Genomic DNA, 21,140 nt, shown 5'->3' on the forward strand with positions numbered 1-21,140 from the left:
TTATTTCAAAGAATTGGTTGAAGCACAAATGTGGCATAAGGAGACGTTGGAGTCAATCAGTTTCTTAAAAAGATATCATTGGCCAGCTGGTGAACATACCCAAAACAGTAAGTTCATTTTTTTTTTTCATAATAAGTTCAAGGCAACAGTTTTTGAAAAACTTTGGTTAAAATTCTGACAGTGGATATAGTGATTCTCGTGTGTGCTGGGTACCAAGGTATCGCCTCTTAGTTCCAACTTCAACCTTCTCTGCTTGTTGTGTGAAAAAGGGTAAGAGCTCTGTAAATCTCTTCCTTTTACCTGCTGCTGCAGTGTTAGCCTCTGTGGAGAGAGGGTGCTGAAAGGCCTAGCGGGAGAAAAGGCTTTTCCTTCTTGGTTCTGTTGTGCTGGCTTGCAGCCTTGGACAGCGTCCTGGTCCCAGGCTCCTGCAGTGCAGGGAGGATGGCAGCAGCAGCAGCGTGCAGCCAGCAGCTTCCTGTGGTGCACACTTCGGGCAGCTGGGTAACAGTACTTCCAGTGCGACATCTCCATGCGAACAGCTTCCCCTTGGACCCGAGAGGGCATGTGAAAGCTCCACCTGCACCACACTGTGGCAGCTCCCCTGCTACCCAGAAACTGCAGGGCCACCCTCTCCAGCAAGGCCGGGAGCTCAGCCCTCAGGGAACCACTGCCTTGCTCAGGCCATCTCAGAGCCAGGCATTGTTCTTTCTTTGTGTGAGTCCTATATTGTTTAGAGTTCTCTTCTTACTAGCCAATCACTCATATTTGACTATTTTGTGATAGTTAATACTTCTTTAATTTCAATTTTCTCTGTTCAATTGACTTTACCATTTTCTGAGTAGACCCTGATTAATATCACATTAAATCACCCCTAATACAAAATATTCCTGTAAATATTTCCACAAAATTGTGGAATTAATATCATTTTGGGGACATTCTTAAATATTATTAGCTTATGTTCATTCATTTGAGGGAAGGAGGGAGAAAAAGAGAGAGAGATTTCTTCCACCAGCAGGTTCACCCCCAAAATGTTTGCAACTGCCAGGTCTGGGCTATGCTAAGGCAAGGACCCAGGGATTCCACCCCGATTTCTCACAGGGATGGCAGGGGCCCAGGTACTTGTGCCATCTTCTACACATTAGCAAGGAGCTGGACTGTCAAGGGAGAAGCAGGGATTTGAAGCAGTACTCCAATATGGGATGCTGGCATCACAAGCAGCAGGTTAACCTGCTGCACCACAATGCTGGCCCTTAATCACATTTCTTTTCAGTGGGAGCCTTCGCTATGAACCCACATGCAACCCTGCCTCTAGCTCCTATCTTTATGATTTTCAGCGAGGAGGCATCACTGGGTGGTGATAAAGAGCAGACTGGCATCAGACTGCCCTGTGTGCAAATCAGTATTTCCTGCAAGTTCAATTCTCCTTCGCTAGGTTTTACTCTGACTGCTGTGTGGTTTTCGGCAAGTTAGTTTTACATTCCCCTGCCTCAGTTTCCTCATCTGTATGATGGGGACATTAATTCCTACCTTGCAGGATTACTCCTGAGGATGAAATGAAGTAGATATTTTGAAAGTGCATAGGGGCTCAGGCACATGGTGCGCACTGTGCCCCACGACAGTCCACTTTCTGCGCTTAACAGAGGTTCTCAGCCCCTTGCGAGCTGTTAAAAAAAAAAGTTCTTGATTCTGGCTCTGAGCTCTCCTACTTCTTTTATTTGAATTCAATCTTCACTCACCTGCTGCTGCTGCTTAAACCTGGGTCTCTACTCTGGTCTCTTCCTGGAACTTGGCATCCTGTCTGGTTGTTTGCAAATCTGGCTTTTACCACAATAGGAACATCTCTGTCCCCTCCTTATTCAGGCCCTTTAGGTGAGAAACAAGTGGTAGAAGCCAAGCAGATTTTCTAAGAGAGGGGTACGAATTGTAAAGATTCCAGGGTGGGGGCCAGCACCATGGCTCACTTGGTTAATCCTCTGCAGCACCGGCATCCCATATGGGCGCCGGGTTGCTCCGTTTCCAGTCCAGCTCTCTGCTGTGGCCTGGGAGGGCAGTGGAGGATGGCCCAAGTACTTGTGCCCCGGCACCCACATGGGAGACCAGGAGGAAGCACCTGGCTCCTGGCTTCGGATCGGCGCAGCGCCGGCCATAGTGGCCATTTGGGGGATGAACCAACGCAAGGAAGACCTTTCTCTCTAACCCTACCTGTCAAATAAAAAAAAAAGATTCTAGGGTGGATTGCAGAAACCTCACAGGCACTAGTCCTTAAGAAGGGACTAAAAATAAAACAAGAAAATAGCACACAGCCTGCCCCCTCCAACTCCTCTCTATCCCTGACTTTGCTGATTCCCCTTCTCTCTCATCTCCAAGAGAATCCAGAGGAAGGAGACTGGAGAGGCCAGCACAAACCCTTTTGCAGTTTCTATATAAATGAAGAATCTATACCCCCATGTTTATTGCACTTCAATTCACAATAGCTAAGATATGGAATTAACCCAAATGTCCATCAACTGATAACTGGGTAAAGAAATTATAGGATATGTACACCATGGAATACTACGCAGTGGTTAAAAAAAAATGAAATCCTGACGTTTGCAACAAAATGGATGAAACTGGAAAACATCATACTTAGTGAAATAAGCCAGTCCCAAAAGGACAAATACCATATGTTCTCCCTGATCTATAGTAACTAATAGAGCACCTAAAAGGTAATCTATATAAGAATTATTAAGGAAATTGACACTTGAGATGCAATGACTTTGAACAGCCCTTGTCTCGACTGTTGAGTTTTTTTCATACTATTTATTGAACTCTTTACTTAGTATTGAGTTAATCATATGTATATAAAGTTAATTGAAAATAGATCTTAGTAAAAAATAGGAATGGGAATAGGAGAGGGAGGAGGAAGAGGGTGGGAGTGTGGGTGGGAGGGGGTACAGTGGGAAGAATCACTGTGTTCCTAAAGTTGTACTTATGAAGTGCATTAAGTTTGTATTCCTTAAATAAAAGGTTTCTGGGGGGGGAAAATAACAAAGCCATAAAAAAAAGAAAGCAAAGGAAGGAACACTAAAACCTTTTGTAAATCACTATATTGTTGAAATAAAGCCATGTTGTAAATATATTGGGGTTTTCCACATTAGGCAAGCATTTTCTAAATGATTTTATCTTAGTACTGGGCAGTGATTCAGAGCACACACATGGACCAGGGCTGTGTTTAATCTACCACCTGTGATGCCAGCATTCCATTTGGGCACCAATTTGTGTCCCAGCTGCTCCACTTCCGATTCAGCTCCCTGGTAATGGCCTGGGAAAAGCAGCAGAGGACGGCCCAAGTTTTTGGCCCCCTGCCACCCATAGGAGAGACTTACAGAAGCTGCTGGCTTTGGTCTAGCCCAGCCCTGATCATTATGGCCATCTGGGGAATGTAAGTGGATAGAAGATCTCTCTCTATCTCTCTGCCCCTTCCCTCTCCCCTTTCTCCCTGTATCTCCCACTCTCTGGATAACTCTTTCAAATATATAAGTAGATTTAAAAAAAAAAAAAAAAGAGCACATACACATTTAAGTGTCATTATATTCCTAAATCTATATATATGAAATACATGAAATTTATATAACTTAAATAAAATAAAAAAAATAAAGAGACTCTAAAACAATAGGTTAGAAAATGCTTCACTTACAGGTTTGGCAATCAAAATCATAAAATCAGCTTTCAAAAACACAACTGACAGTTGTAGCCAGATTCCACGTATCAAGGAATGTGACTTATCATCTATCTTCAGTTACACACGATGTTCACTACCTGGCTCACGCGAGTGTTTGGAGATCCACCTGATACCGCTTTCTAACAAAAGCATTTCACTATTACTGCATCTGACTCCAGAAAATGTATAACTGAAGGGAGTTCTGACACGGGCCCTGGGAGTGCCAAAATTAGCTAAGTAGGAAGTAATGGAAGGGTGGGGAAAGAGATAAATCTGAAAATATTGAATGAGGCATAAAGGTACTTAGCTTCATTCTTAAATACATCTGAATAAAATAAATTCAGCTGTAAAATGGATTGCCAAAAACTTGGCTCCTTTTGTACTACATCAGTTTTAATAAGATAACAAACTCACAATTGGCATCATATCAACCTCCTATACCTTACGGGTACATAAAATACATTTTTTAAAAAGTCCCTGGCCACCATGACCTTGACCCCAGCTCTGCCACAGCCTCCAGCACATTCAGAGAACGCTGGGATTTATCAGCTGGACCACACTCATCCCTCACATCGAACTGTGACTGCTGACCCCCAGAAAAACACAGGAGGAGCTGTGAGGGGAATGAAAGGGAAAAAAAAATGAAACCCCGAGATCTAAAGTTATTAACATGTGTAAGGATTACAAACAACGTTTTAACTTTTAACACATTTTAAAGGAAGATTCTTTGATAAGGTGTTTATATATTAAGCACTCTGTTCTTAATCCCATGCTAACAAAACAGAATCTATTAACACTAAATTTTAATTTTTAATCTCATTATAAAAGTAAATACATTTACAACCAATTTAAGAGGCAGATCTTTATAGAAATGAATTTTGGTATTTAGATGTGAAAAGATTAAAGTTGATAATTATCATATACAAAAAATTTACTGCTTTAAGTATTATTACAAAATATCACTCACTCTTTTTTATAACAGGCATACTTATTTTAAATCTTAAAAGATTACAAAATTGGTTTTACCCTTCATGCTTTTAATTGAAAACTAAATTACTTATTGGGGCCAAATTCTTAAGATACTTGAGTCTGTCATTTAATCACTTTTGCTGCCAATTCATTTAATTAAGTCAATATTTTGCTCAATTGATCTGGAATTTTTCCTAGAAAGAGGAAGATTATTGGAAATGGAAAAATTGGACGCATAGTCCCCTTAATAAGGTGCTGTATGAGGAGTGAAGTTACATGAAAGTGGTTTTTTTTTTTTTTTTTTTTTTTTTAGAGGGGTGGGCAGGATATACTGGTGATGAGGAGACATACATTTTGGATATGGCAATGGTTTGCCTTCAGCAAATAGTGGATGACCATAGTTGCAGCAGGCATGCCAGGGCGCATTTGTTTTTAAAGGTTTGTTTGATTTAGTTGAAAGGCAGAGTTATAGAGAGAGAAAGGGAAAGACAAAGAAATCTTCAATCTGCTGGTTCACCTCCCAAACGGCCTTAACAGCCGGGACTGGATGAGGCCGAAGCCGGGAGCTTCATCTGGATCTGCCAAATGGGTGCATGGGCCCAACAATTTGGGCCATGTTCTGCTGCTTTCCCAGGCACATTAGCAGACAGCTTGATCAGAAGTGGGACAGCCAGAACTGGAACTGGTGCCCACATGGGATGATGGTGTTGCAGGCTGTGGCTTAATCCATTATGCAACAATGCTTACCCCCCAGGGTGTACTTTGAAGACACCAAAGCTCAGAGTGTCTTCACTAAAGTACATATGCAAAATTCAATACCATGTTTCTCACCCAGGGATCCGAAAAGGCCCTTTCCTCTTCTCTAGTCCATGGCCTCACTTCTGCATGGGGTATTCAGAAGAAAAACTTTGCCTCAATATCAAGGTATCAGGCAGTATCCTAAGAACAATCCCAATAACCCTCATCCTTATATGATTCCCCTCCATACAAATATGATGTGATAGCACTCCAGTGCTTTTTATGTAGCAAGGCAAAAGGGACTTTGCAGGTATAATTAAAGGTTCTAATCAGTTGACCTTAAAAGAGACTATTCAAGTAAGCCAGGCCTACCTCCGTGAGTCTTTGAAAGTGAAGAGTTCTCTCCATCTGACAAACGTAGAGGAAGTCAGAAAGATTGAAAGTATAAGAAGGATGTGATGTGGCATTGCTGGCTTGGAAGATGAAGGTGGCCATGGACCAAGATTTGAGAGTAGCCTCAAGGAACTGATAGTGACATGTGGTCACAGCCAACAAGGAACACTGACCCACAACTGCAAAGAACCAAATTCTGTGAAAGATCTGCACAAGTTCGTAGGTCAAATTTCCTGAAGGCCTCTGGGGGAGAACTCAGCTGGCTGACACCTTCACTTTGCTCTTATGAGACGTAAGCAGAGACCCACTTGAACACGTAAGGACTTCTAATTTACAGAATTGTGAGACAGTAAATGCGTGTTGTTTTAAGTTGCTAAATTTGTGGTCATATGTTACAGCAACAGGAAATTAATATAATCAGGATGTGTGGCACTACTTTCACTCCAAACCACTAAAAGAATCTTCAGATCTTTTTTTTCTTCACTATTTTATATGTGAAAGTAGTGCCTCTGAAAATAAAGGCATAAATGTATGAACATAAATATGAAGATCAGCTAAATATTTTCATAGTTTTTAATAACTCCTATTATCAGGCAGGCTAGAGTAGTAGAGGCTTGATCTTTGGCTAGAGTAGTTTATCATATTTTTATTATCACTTTCCCTGTTTAGTTTATAATCTTTCCTGCCATTTCCTCTAGGTGGTTTGCATATTGTTGCCTACACTACACAATATACCATGGTAGATGTCTTGCAGAACATAAGTAGGTTTTCTGATATTAGCTCTGGTCCAATTCAATTTTGAACTAGAGAATGACATTCTCCTCCTTTCTTTTGCAGCCCCTGTCTGGTGAGGATCCCAGCATGGCTGGCTGTTGTTCCTATGTTACAGCGTGCCACACACACCCAACCTCTCAAGAGGTCCAGATGGCGGGTCAAGTAACTGAAGTGACTTCTGGGTTTCCACTCTGAGTAACTGAAAGAAGGCATACAAATCAATATTTATTCACCCGTGTTCATGGCAGCACTACTCACAATCATCAAAACCCAAGGGCCTTTCAAGGGATGAATGGATAAACAAAATGTGGTACATACTTGAAATGGATTATTGCTCACTTTTCCAAAGGTTTACCCAAGGAAAATACACATAAAAAGGGAAATATTCTAAGATCCAAGGAATAACAGAGCATGCAGTAGCAGTACAACCTAAGAAAGAATGGTTGTTGTTCATCAGGAGAAAGAACTATCATGTAAGAATAAGGGAGGGGAGATAAACAGAGACAGACACACACACACATGGACCTTGATGATAGACTGCATACAAGACCCTGCTGCTCAGATAAAGAAAACAGAACTTGGCAGTGAGGAAACTGTAGGCACAACAGTTCTACTGTAATATTGTAGGAAGAATTCAGATTAAACAGTGTTGGAGGCATAGCCAGCGCCACCCTAGCTCTCAATGGGCTAATCCTCCGCCTGCAGCACCGGCACACCGGGTTCTAGTCCCTGTCGGGGCGCCGGATTCTGTCCCAGTTGCCCCTCTTCCAGGCCAGCTCTCTGCTGTGGCCCGGGAGTGCAGTGGAGGATGGCCCAAGTGCTTGGGCCCTGCACCCCATGTGAGACCAGGAGAAGCACCTGGCTCCTGGCTTCGGATCAGCGCGGTGCGCCAGCCATAGCGGCCATTGCGGGGTGAACCAACGGAAAAGGAAGACCTTTCTCTCTGTCTCTCTCACTGTCCACTCTGTCAAAAAAAAAAAAAAAAAAAAAAAAAAGAAAAAGAAAAAAGAAAAGAAAGAATTGGAGGCATAAAAACAGACACAGAGCACACAAGACATTTTGTAGAAAAGCATCCATTACATTGAAAAGGACCCGGATAATCAGAAACAGCACAAGAATTGGAATTCAGAAGTTTTTCAATTTTGTAGAGATAAAATGGTGTATGCTTACATATTGTTTATTACTTCTAACAGTGTCTTGGACAATAGGCAGGAGGAGATGTTATATGTGTGTGTGTGTGTATATATATATATGAACAAAGAATAACAGGAAAGAGAAGGAGGAAGAGGAGTGTGGAGGAATACTATTCAGATTAAGTAGAATAAACAACCTAATTTGAGGTAAGGCTTGGTTTTGTTGCTTTACCGCAAACTAATAAAATCTTTTATTCTCAAGGACTTTCAGATTTTTAAGTTGTGGTTAAGACAATGTAGGCTGCACTCAAAAATAATTGGCAGCTAAGAGGCCAGAGCTGAACAAAGAGAAATTCTCTGAAGTAAGATGAGTTGGTAAGATGCTATGTTTTATACAATACAGGATGTTAGATCATGCATTTAACTTCCCCTTCTATCTATAAAGGTATGCTTAGTCATCCAATTCCAATCTTCAGCTTGGCTGTTTTTCTATGCCATCTATAAATTGGGTTATAATGCATAAAAGGTTCTTCTAAATACATAGTCTAAAGAAAGAATAAATTTCTTTACAAAACCACTGATGAGGGATAGCATTGCTGATAGGTCAATTTTGGTGAGAATACCATGAAATGGTAAAAAGTGGAGGAATGAGCTGCTCTGGGCTGAATGTGGTTTGTCCTCCAGGGGTTCCCGTGTTAGAGGCTTGGGTCTCAGTGTGGCAGTGTGGACATGGTAGGGCTTTTCAGAGGCAGAGCCTAGATGGAAGTTGTGATGGGCTTCTCCGCATTCCCTGACTCCTGTCTCACAGTGTGATCGCTCCCCCTCACTGCACCCTCACCATGATGCCACCATCCTGATGCAGCCAGGCGAGCCCTTGCCAGAGGTCCTCCTATCTGTTTGACCTTTTAGCTTCCAAAATTGTTAGCCAAATAAATCTCCTTTCTTTGTAAGTATTCAGTTCCAAGCACTACTTCAGTAGCACGAAACAGATGGATAAAGTTTGTAAGATGATAGACATATAAGGGATATGTAACAATGTGATTTCCAAACTAGACTAACAGCTGATGCCTCTAAAAAAAGACAAACATGTACTGACCCCAAAAAGTTAACCTGCAGTGCAAATAATGTGATAATAAATTGTTTTTAACCAATCTTCTTACTCCAATTGTCTCTTTGTAATCTAACCCCATACATTTTCTCAATTTTGATCTGTTTGTCTGTTGGTATAAAGCATAATTCGTTTACTACGTGGACTAAAATAACTTGCTACTGCTCAAATGGTGAGCTGTATGGCCTTTTGTCCCCTCTGATGTGTCCCCGTGGCTGGTGCAGGACCCTCAGCTCAGGGTGAAAGGGAACCTGCTCCACTTCAGCCCGAGAAGGACTAAGGAATACAGTGGGCCAACCTACACACAGGATGCTGACAAGGCTTGGATTAGCATCCAACATCATTTGTAGCACACAAGATAAAATCTGATGACATTCCCACAGTCACACTCTCCGTTCACCATTCCCAAGGCAAGAACTTAACCTTTGAATTTGTTTTCACCTGGTTCATCCCTAAAAGCACAGAAACATCTTCCCTATCAAATCCTAACAAGTAAGCTAATGGTAGAAGTTGGATATTATTGATACACTCAGATGAATCAAGTGCATCCAATATCCTTTATCTCTCAGCCAAATCAGAGAACCTACTTTCCCAGAGAATAACAATCATTACAGTCCACTGAGTCCTGCTTTTCCAATCGTTTCTGTGGCAGCTGGCTGCTGGGAAGTTGCTAGGGCACTGAAAGGCAGCAGCGTGGGGAGGGCAGATGGCTCCTTTGGGTTTATTTCTACTAAACATTGCAGCTGTGAAATCCGCTAACGTTCCAAGTGTCCATATAAAATGCTTGCAGAAGGGGCCTCGCTGAGGAGGGGCCACAGAGCAGCTACCCTGCTGCAGTCCACTTTCGACCCTGCAGAATAATTCCCCCTGAGCATTCAGTGCTGAAATCTCACAAACAGATCCAGGCAGCGCCTGCTCCCAGAGTGTCATCAGACCACAGGAATCACTAAAACTGATTGCAGCCAGCATTTTCTTTACTCATGGAAAACCCAGGAAGACAGCAACTGCCAAAGGAAACAATAACGGCAGCAAAGGATGGGGCTTAATTGGTCAAAGTAATTTTAAGAGCAGATGATATTTATTTTTATCAGTAGAATGAGAATGTATTGATTTTCGTATTTGTTTCTGAGCATACAAAATGTTCCAAAGACATCCTGCAAATACCACAATAATATGCTTAATGTATATTAAAATGCCAGCAGAACCAAACAAAAGGTGGAATTGAATACCTCAATTAAAATGCACATACACACAAACACACAACACACGTGTGCTTTACCAGAAAAAGGTTACTATTATGATGTAGGTTAAAAAAAAGACAAGTACCTAAAACCATAAACACATTTATGGAAAGCATAACTCTATAGCAAAATACAGGTAAATCATCAAATGCTTAAAACTACTAAAGAAAAAGAAACCCAAATCTTGAGAAAACAAAATTAACTAGTGCTCTTTTATAGTCTTTTAATGCAATATTTGGATTTAAAAACATGGTAGAAATTACCCCATGAAGATCGTTTTACTTCTTCACCCTTGGAATTGCCTCACTTTGAAAGGAGGAAAAGTTTGTAAGGACTATGAGATCAAATTAATATTCATATATTTCACCAAAGGCCCAAGTTCACTCAATGGAATGTGTGTGTGTGTGTGTGTGTTGTGTGTACAATGAAACATATGCCTCTCTTTAGTGATGCAATTATTGGACTTGACTTGGTTGAAAATCAGGTCAAAATGTTTATTAATTTTCATTTGGATATTTTTAATAAAAGAGAAGGCAAATGCAGACAACCTACCAATGAAATGGCTGATACTATACTGATCTATACCCTTGGCTGGACATTGCTATTGGAGTACCCCTGATGAATCTCACTGTAAAAATATTAACCCTTTTAACAACATGAGCCCCTTTTATTGCACCAACGGTTTAAAACTTGTGAATAAAACAGGTAAAATTATAAAGGATATCAATTCGTTTGAGATACTATCATCAAAATATTAAAATCATAAAAATCACAATATGAAAATATATATAGGCATGTTTTTGTATATGTGAATATGTAAAAGAAAAAATAAAATACAAACTTTAACAATTATCTATAAATGTTAGGATTCTACTGCTTTCTAAAAATGTCTTTAAACTTTGTTAGTTTTTTTTTAATTGAGATGAAACTAATCTAACACCTTTATTGTACAACTACGTGACCCTGAGTGCATTCACAGTGTCATGTAACTACTGCCTCCCTGTTTTCAAAACTTTCCCATCGAGACACCCTGTATTCATTACACAATCAATCCTGGCAACAGTCTGCTTTCTCTCTGTGGTTTGCCTATACTGAATATGCCGCATAAAAAGGAGAATTGTATCAGTTCTTGTGTCTGACCCTTTTTGCAGCATTTTTAAGGTAGCAGTGCCTCACTCCTTTCTGGAGCAGCTGTTTCAGTGTACATGTAACCACAGTTTATTTACCCATTCCTCTACTGATGAGCAGTTGGGTTGTTTCCACCTCTGGATATTGCTACTATAAACATTTGTATTCAAGTTTCTGCATGGAGATCCATTTGTGTTTCTCATGGGCACATACCTGGAAATGAATTGCTGGATTACAAACTAATCTAGCCTCCTGAAAAATGGCCAAATAGTCTCCACAGTGACAGCACCATTTTATATTCCTACCAGGAATGTACAAGTGTTCCTAATTCCTACATCTTGCCAACACTTGTTATTTTCTACTTTTACTTTAGACATCCAAGTAAGTGTGAAGCAGTATTTTATTATGATTTTAATTTCCCTAAAAGCTAATGATGCTGATAATTTTTTCATGTGCTTATTGGCTATTTGCTTTATCTTCTTTGGAGAAATATCTATTCACGTTCTATGCCCTTTAAATACCTGGGTGTTTTGTCTTTTTTTCTTGTGCTGAAAAAAGAATTCTTTGTATGTATTAAACCATTATCAGATGAGTGATTTACAAATCATTTCCCCTTTTCCGTAAACCATTTTTTCACATACTTGATAATGTCCTTTGAAGCACATTTTTCAATTTATTAATTCCAATTTACCTTTTATTTTTGTTGCTCTGCTTTATTTTCTATTATAAACATGTCATATATACATATATGCATACATTTAATAAAAATAAAGTCAGTATTCTCACACATACTAACTTGTATCTTTTCTATAAACATTGTGTTAAGCATCACCACCGTTACCATGAGGAAACTAATCAATTTAGTGATTTGCCAAAAGATGTACAAGTAATCATGGTAGAATTTTCTATCTCTAAATACTTAGCAAAAACATGAGTTCAATACCTTAGGGGTGAATGAGTCACATAGCATTATTTGTGCATGCAGAAGCTAAATATTTTCTCATTTTAAATTAAATCAACAAATGTCTGAGTTCTTCATATGGATCAGGTGCTGTATTAGCTTCTAGGAACAGAAAAGTGACAAGAAACAATCATGCCCTCACGGTATCTTTAGAGCAGTGGTAAGGACAAATATTAACTCCAAAATTATGAGAGGTGAAGTACACTGTGTTTGGTAATCAAAACCTCCCCCACACAAATACTCATGGGTATGCTTGGGCATTTTACCGTATTTCATATTCTACCTTCTTATATACTGTCTTACATTTTCAAAATGTCTCAAAGATATAAATTTCTCCTGAATCTATAGAAAACTTTTAAAGGAGGAAAGCCATACATAATATGCATTTCATCAAAACAAGACTTAATTGTTGGGCTCAACAAGATGGACAGAGGGAGGTGAGGAATCAGGGATAATGAAAATTTAAGTACAAACTGGTATAGTAATTTATGAAGAATTTATAATAGTATTTCTGATAAACATCACTTATTCATTGCTAACTGCTATTAAAATTTTTAAATGTTTTATTTATATAAAAAGAACAAATTTCACAGATTTCTTCTATATAGTTCTAAGAGTATAATGATATTTCCCATCTTACCTGCCCCACTCACTCCCACTCTTTTTCTTATTTTCCTGTTAACTTTTACAATGACATACTTTCAATTTACTTTATGATCAAAAGCTTACCCTACCAGTAAATAAAGAATTCAGCAAGTAGTAGGTAGAAAAAAATCCACTGTTCCTCAGGAGTATACACAAGGGCTTTAAACAATAATCAAATCTCAAAATGTCAATTTTGCTCACATACATTATACTTTTTTGTACTCTGTATGTTACAACAAATCAAATTAAACACGATATTTGTCTTTTCTGGACTGGCTTATTTTATTAAGCATAATGGTATCCAGGTGCGTTCATTTTGTTACAAAAGACAGGATTTCATTCTTTTTTACAGTTGGATAGTAATCCATTGTGTATATATACCACGCTTTCTTTACCCAGTCATCAGTTGATGGACATCTACGCTGCCATGAAGATTTATTTTATTTTTTTATTTACTTGACAGGTAGAGTTATAGACAGAGAGACAGAGAGAAAGGTCTTCCTTCCATTGGTTCACCTCTCAAATGGCTGCTATAGCCGGAGCTGTGCTGATCCGAAGCCAGGAGTCAGGTGCTTCCTCCTGGTCTCCTATGCGGGTGCAGGGCCCAGGGACTTGTGCCATCCTCTACTGCCTTTCCGGGCCACAGCAGGGAGCTGGACTGGAAGAGGAGCAGCCGGGACTAGAACGGGCACCCATATGGGATGCCGGCGCTGCAGGTGGAGGATTAACCAAGTGAGCCACAGCACCAGCCCCACCATGAAAATTTAACTCATGGGGTTGACATTTCACCAAATACTTAAGCCACCCCTTAGAACACCCATGTGCCATATGCGAGTGCCTGGGTTTGAATCTGGTTCTCCTTTTATTCTGGCTTCCTAATGTGCAGCCTCGGGCCCAGCAGATGATAGTTCAGATGGCTCGGATACTCGGGTTCCTGCTACTCACGTGGGGGACCTGGAGAGTTCCAGGTTTCTGGCTTCAGCCTGGTACAACATTGGCAGTTATAGGCATATAGGGATGGAGATCTACCTCTACCTCTCCCTAGCTTTATCACTCTGCCTTTCAAGCAAATAAAGTGAATTTAAAAATAGAAATTAAAAAGAATGCCCATATGCCATACAGAAGTACCTATGTTTGCCTCCCAACTGCAGGCTGTTAGAAATGCATGCCCAGGAGAGCAGCAGATAATGGCTTATTGGGTCCCTGCAACCCATGTGGGAAACCTGGACTATATTCCTGACAGCCAGCTTCAGCCTATCCCAGACCTGGCTATTATAGGCATTTGGGGAGTTAACATACAGATGGGAGCTTTCTTTCTCTTTCTCCCCCCCCCCCACTTCTATCTTTCCATTCCTCCCTTGTTCCTTCCCTCCTCCTCCTCTCTCCCTCCATGTGTGTTTCTGTCTGCCTCTAAAATAAAGTATATAAATAAATATTTGAAAAGTTTTAACTTCTCAAGGAGGACTTAACACTTGACTTGTGTGATACAGATTGGAAAGGTTGGGGCAAGAATTCAAATCAGGAAGTCTGTCTTCAAGGTCCATGTCCTTATATAAAGCCCTCTAAACCCAACCTCCTATTGAAAACACTAAACTTTGACATTTGTGTAAATGTTTGGTTGCTAAAAGATTTTTAAAAAAAAAAAGCTCATATACCCAAATATGTACACAGGCATGCAGACGTGCACACACACACTATTGTATGAACTAAAATCACAGATTATAGAACAGCTGCAATAACTAAGACCAAGGGGGAAATAAAGATTCAAAAACCAGGTAATAAGCTGAAAATATATGTTGAGTAATAACATCAGTAATTATTATAATAAAGAAGAAAAGGACTTGAGAAAGGTGCTGTAGAAAGAATCCCACCCTATACTTTAATGTATCCTATTTTTCTTTCTAAAAACAATCATCCCAAGAGGGTTCCAGCTGTAATCTACCACAACAAAATAGCGTGGCTTTGAGAAAATAACACACTACAGAGACTATTACCTGCAGGATGCTGCATACCCAAAACCTACCATTAACACTCAGATAATCAAAGTTATATGCTGGTGGCACTGACAAGGCAGCTGACACAACACAACTTTGCCCCTGCATCTACAGAGTATTGACCTGGATGAGAGAACCAAGCTAAATTGTTCCTCAGGATGGTATGTTGGTCACTGGTATAATTTGAAAAATTTGTTTTATTCCTATAGCAATACTGGACAATTGTGCACCAAAAAGAAGGTGACCAAGTAAAACTTGCAGACTGGAAACTTACTACCTGTGCAGTGAACTTCTGTGATACTGCAATATTTAAAAATAAGAATTCACACACATAATTCTATCTGTCGCATCAAATACAACTGTACTTCTGGAAATTTTATCTTAGGAAGATTCTATATAACCCTCACTCCAAACAATCGAAGTAAACAAATCTACAGTATAAGACCAAACACAATACTTTATAAAAACTTGGTTTATTAGCTATTAGTTGACAAATTTCATCTTTCTTAATCTTCAACAATTTTTCTTTCTCAGACCATGTACTCTGAAATCATGGAAGAACAAATGTTTCCTTTACAGGGTATCACTGTAGACTGAATAATTTTCCACTTCAACTAAGTCCAACAAGAAAAGGAAATTAAGAAAAATCCACAGAATATTCAATACTGAGCTGCCCTCATCTTCCTAATTCCTTAATTTCTTGTGCATAGGCTGTCTTCCAAAACGGCCTGTTTATAAAGTAGTTGTGTGAAGACTCAGAGTGTGGTTTCTGTGAGAAAGAGGCCGGGTTCTCAGGCCCTGCTGCAGCAGTAGAGCCTTCTGCTCCAAGTAAGACAGCCCACAGGATCTGAGTCCACCACACTGAAGGGAATCAACAAAAATAGACTAGCGTGGACCCTGAGTTCTACCATGTGTTGGTCAGTGCACACCTAAAGCTGCTGCCAAAATCCATCAGGTCTGGAACTCACTGTGGCTTTAACACTTTTCCATATTGCTCCTGGACCCCAGGGCTTGGCAGCAAACAGAAAGCCTCACTCTCCAACATGCATCCTGGAACGTGGACTGGCGGCTCCCCATGACCCATGCAGGGCATGTCAGCGCCTTCTGAACAGCAGCAACAATTTCAGCACCTTATGTTTGTTTTGCTCTTAGTGATCACCTTCTTAAGTGCTCAGGAAAGACTGCTCCGTGCCAGCGATACACAGCTTTTCCTGTCCTCCCATCCCATCAGCGGCTGCCTCTGCTATCACCGGGCCTGCCACTAAGAGTCTTCCCGCTTGCAATTTGCTGTTTCTAATCTGTCATCTCAGGAATCAGATGGCCAGGGCTGTTAGAACTCTGTGTAAATGAAGAGCCGGCCTCCGAGAGACAGCCAGAGACCCTCTCCTTCAAGAATGCTTGTTGCAACTTTCTTGGCAGCTGTTTCCCTTCTCCCCAGAGCTTCCCTTATCTAATTCCCCTGCCTGGCGTCCCAACAAGCTGACCTCCATCTGCAAGAGGTGTTCCTATCATGAGATAGCAGTAGAGAACCTACCAGAAAGGAAGAGGACGCATACGTCCTGGTGCATGTGCCAACACTTTCCTTAGGAACCATCAGACTCACAGAACGCCTGTGTTCCATTTTCTCACTAATATATAAAATGGGTCTAACCATACCCATGCTGCTTACCACACAGACTGAGGGAGGAATAATGGGTTAAAAATCATGACAGCTTTAAGGATGAGTTATTATGAACCTACTGATCTTCACAAAAATCACAATCATTTTAAGAGGTCTATAAACTACAACTGCAGTTCAAATCCAGCCTGCTGCCTGTTTTTGTAAATAAAGTTTTATTGGAACACAGACTCACCCACTCCTTTAGGTATTGTCTCTGGCTTCTCTTTACAATGGCAGAGCTCAGTAGCTGTAACAGATATCACAGGACCCACAAAGCTGAAAATATTTATTACCAGGTCATCCACCAAAAATTTATCTCTGACCTATCTTATGAAGAACCATTCAAATTTTCAAACAAAGTTTCAAATTTTCACAAAAAAATTCAGCTGCATAATATGGACTATTTCACAACCTAAGTCATAAGCTAAAAAGAAGATCTTCAATAACAATGGCAGTAGTGTTATTAGCAACACACAAGAAATTCATTACATGTGTTTTCTGCTATGTAAATCCATTACTGTGAGCAGAAAGCTCTTGGAATTATTTTAAATTTATTTCTTAAAAGAAAAATTAGCTTAAGGCTGAGATTTATTTTCATGTGTATTTTTAGGGAAAAAAGAAATCAGTATTACATTATCCCTATTGTGTCTCACAGCAATGAGGGTGACAAAGCCGCCTGGAGTTGTCAGTGCCAAATACACTGTGGGAGCTCAAATATTAATCAAAGTGACATCTCCAATTTTTTCCCTTCCTAATCAGGCCTAGACATCACAGGACATCCGGTAAATCAATAAGCAAAACTGGATGTCCTCATCACTCCAAAACTGGCAGCATTACATTTTTAGCCAGGAGACAAGGGCCCTCAGTGTCACACAGGGACTTGTCTACTGCAAAGGTTTGCCTCTTCCATGAGGTAAGCAGACCCACCTATGATCCTGCACATTACCCTGGCATGCATCTGTCCATCCCACTTGTCACAGAAAAAATGCCCTTTATCATTTCAAGACAAAAATAGGCACGGGGTATGTGACTCTAGACCAAGCATGCACGTACCACAAAAGACGCTAATGAGTCAAGTGAGAATAGGCTTAACAATTTCTGAAAAACTCAAGAGGTCTCACATGCTATTGCCTTCACCCAAAGGTAACTGGCAGAATGACCCACTCTATACTCCATAAACTCCCTGAATCCACCAGGCCACAGATTTGGCTGAGAATTACTATTGAGAAAACTTGGAGCTAAAAGCTAACGATCGACTTACAGTTGGGCAGCCACAATCTTAGAGCCGCAACCATTGACCGATGATAAGGCAAACTCATTTGCACTTGATCTACCAAGGCCTAAGATCATTTAAGTTAGTTTATTTATTAGTCCATTCATAATTAATTCATGTATTCCTATACCAGGGACATCAGTGAACAGGTATATTCTATACTATCAGAGAGCTTTCTCTCAGCCTGATTTGGTCATAGTTGGTTTTCCTCCTTCTCCCCACTTTATGAAAATAAATCAAAATGTTTCCCGATTTCAGATTTTTCCACCTTTATAATATACAGGTAAAATAGAAACCACATACGGTAAACAAAACGAAAGTATATTAGCCAGAAAATCCAGTTTAACAAAGAAAAATCCATTAAATGTTAAAGCAAAATTAGAATGACAGAGATTAAAGGCAACCCACAACAAAGCCAGTACTGGACACAAAATGAAAAAGAACTAAAAGCAATTAAAAAAGCTTATTCAAAAAGAATGAATGTGGTAAGGAAAGGCGGGCCATCCCCACAGGGTGTTATGTGTTGTGAGATTCACTTTAGATGGTCAATGGAACAGTGCTTTGAAAAAGTGAAGAGGAACATCACAAATATGAAGGCATTGATACAATTATGAGTAACACTATCAAAAAGAAGCTCCATCTTTGACTGACTTGAAATTGTTTAGAAACTATTGATGTAGTGAACAGGCGATAAACCGCCTCATTAGGAACAAATATTCTACAGAGTAATTTGACACATGGCACAAATACATGTACATTATTTGATACGGCCATTCTAAAATAGAGTACTAGGAAATGAAATCAATAACCAATTCTAGGAGCTCCCTGAGTTAAAGTACAATGTGTCCATCATGAGCACCATACCAGTTGTTCATTGATAACCACTTCATCCTGCACACAGAGAAGCTCATGCCTACAGTTAACTGCCTTCCCCTCTGACCTTGGGTTGTGTTAAACCGGCCGAGGTGACTGTGGGAGAAAGAAGCTCCATTTCAGTCCTGCATCTGTGGCTGGAATGGCATCTCTCCCATGACTCCCCCCTTGGCTTCAGTTCACACCAGGTTTTAGTAACACTATTTTCCCCTGTCATTTCTTCAGCCCTAGAGGTGGTAAGAGCTTTTAGATACCGCCAGTGTGCTGGGTGCCTTCACCATGCATTCCTTTTCTGTCCCCTAATCCCTACCCATGCCCTTATAAATAATCCTTTAATTAAGGTCTCTCCTTTTGACTCATCTGGATAGAATTCTGTTTCCTGTCAGGAGTATGACTAAGATACAGTATAGACATCAACTTATTGACATGGAAAGATGTCTGACAGAAAGTAGATCAAAATATTAACAGTGCTAATCTTTAGATGGTAAAATAAGATTATCTGTTTTTCTTTATGTGTCTTTATTTTTCATATGTCCTATCGTGTTTGATTATGCATTTGAGGAGGGATAGAAAATAGAAACAACAGCACTAAGTACAAAATTAAAGTAAATATAATCTCAAGAAGCACTAGTGGCTTGCCTTCTCTCTGTTACTTCTCATTCAATCAAAAAAATACATAAAGAAAACTTGTTAGGGCAGTAAGATGATCAATTACATGCCCCCCAGAAATTTCTTTCTTCTCCTTGGATTCTATTATCTATGAAAAATAAGTATGGTTAACTAGTACCAAGAGCTCACCACCTACTTAGACTGTCAAGTATTGTCTGTATTAGCTGACTCAATCCTGAGGCAGGAAGGCACTATTTTTACTCCCATTTCACAGATGAGGAAGTTATCCTGAAAATAAGTCTAGTAATTGGCCTAAGATCATGGAGTTCTTCATTAACAGTTCATAGAGACATGCCCAGACTTTAGAGAATGTTTTACCCACTCAACTGAATTGACATTCAATTCAATAGATTACCTGAAATTTATAAAACTCTCCTAACTTTGTATATGTTGTGCAAAGAACAGCCAGGGTTCTCAAACTGGTTTACCTCTTAATAGCTGTGCAATTGTGCAATTTACACATTAGAACTGCAAATTCTAGATCCAAAAAATGAGGAATGTAACACCTCTCCCACCTACCTCAGAAGTTGTGAGACTCTACTGGGAGAGCGAGCATGAGAGCTCACCACAACTACAAAACAAGGTGCAAAGACAAAGCAGGATTATGGTCCACCCTCTAGATGTGAGTACCAGTCATCAGCATTCATAAACCACAGTCAAATGTAAAGAAAGCAGCAGTTATTTTCATGAAGAACGACTTAAAACTGTAATATTATAAACCATACAGTCTGATAATAATATCCAATCAAAACCACCACCGATTAATCAGTAAAAATCATGCAATAGTTTCAGTGCAACATCCTCTCAACACAACTAACTCCTTGACTCTGGTCTATTAATGACCCCACCTTATTTGATATATTCCCAGCATTTTCTGAGATGTTACTCTCAAGCATCAGCTGTATTATAAATCTTAAAAAAAAAAAAAAACCTTTAAACAATACATTCTGTATACTGCAATACCCAAAGTTCAACAGGACCACTCAGTTTTCAGTTTCCCTGACTCAACTTTTTGGAGTTTTATCATTAATTATATTCCATTATTACTGATCATCAATTAGCTAAAAATGTTGCTGAGATGGTGAGAATGCTGAAGAAGGCAGAATCTAATGATAATTTGAGACCAGTAGGACACTAAATTTCTCTCTTGTTAATAATTAAAGCAGATAACTTATGTTTTTATTTATGGCTTCCAGAAATATCTGGCTCATTCCTGTGCACTGCCCTGTCAGCTAATCATCAGTTGGTCAGGATCTGACTTAGACCACTGTCTTTCATTTTTCTCACATGCCTTCAGCTGAAGCCATGAAAAGCAGCCCCATCAAATTTTAAAGTAATGTCATCACCATGTCTTCTCTAGAACATTCTACCTGGCCAAATGCTTGTACATCTTTAATATATATAAAGAATGAAAAAAGGAAAATTTAAATTTACCTGTTTCAATCTCCCAGATGTAGACAGAGTCATCTGCACATCCGACAATTAAAAAATTCTCGACTGGGTGCCATTTTATCATCCTTACAGGGAAAAGGTGCTTCCGGGCATGCAGGAGGCACCTCTTCCCCTCCAGGTGAAGCAGAGCCACAGAGTGGTCACTGCACACACAGCAAATGATCTGGTCGCCTCTCAGCTGTGAAAGCACAACATAATGATGAGAGTAGTTGAATGCATTCTTTGTGATTAAATCAGATACACCCTCCAAACTTGAAATCTTTGTTTGTCAGAGCCCTATTTACAAAAGGACATTTCTACTACCTATGCTTCCACTGTAAGTAATACTCTGTGGAGGTTCTTTAAACACTAAGTACAGTTTAAACTCAACTGCCTATCAAGAAGGTCAAGAAATGCAAATAGAAAGGAGAGTTTCAGACCAGATCTACT

At 39.8% G+C, this 21,140-nt stretch overlaps 1 protein-coding gene across 8 annotated transcripts in view; it reads right to left on the reverse strand.

The window, feature by feature from the left end:
* The window catches only part of WDR72 (WD repeat domain 72), a 243,257-nt gene that overhangs the window by 157,249 nt on the left and 64,868 nt on the right, over nt 1–21,140 (reverse strand). For 4 of the 8 annotated variants that reach the window (XM_008268981.5, XM_089309469.1, XM_089309468.1 and 1 more), the window contains one exon: nt 20,694–20,889. In XM_008268981.5, the coding sequence (XP_008267203.4) occupies nt 20,694–20,889 (196 nt within the window). Of the gene's footprint in view, nt 1–13,246; nt 13,501–16,637; nt 16,692–18,095; nt 18,687–19,778; nt 19,831–20,693; nt 20,890–21,140 lie in introns of those variants that run through there. The other 4 variants (XM_089309472.1, XM_089309474.1, XM_089309471.1 and 1 more) reach the window with 4 other exon arrangements.

Source organism: Oryctolagus cuniculus, chromosome 12 (assembly GCF_051225735.1).
Source record: "Oryctolagus cuniculus isolate XC-2025 breed Fujian yellow rabbit chromosome 12, ASM5122573v1, whole genome shotgun sequence".
In the NCBI taxonomy this organism is placed as follows: Eukaryota; Metazoa; Chordata; class Mammalia; order Lagomorpha; family Leporidae; genus Oryctolagus; species Oryctolagus cuniculus.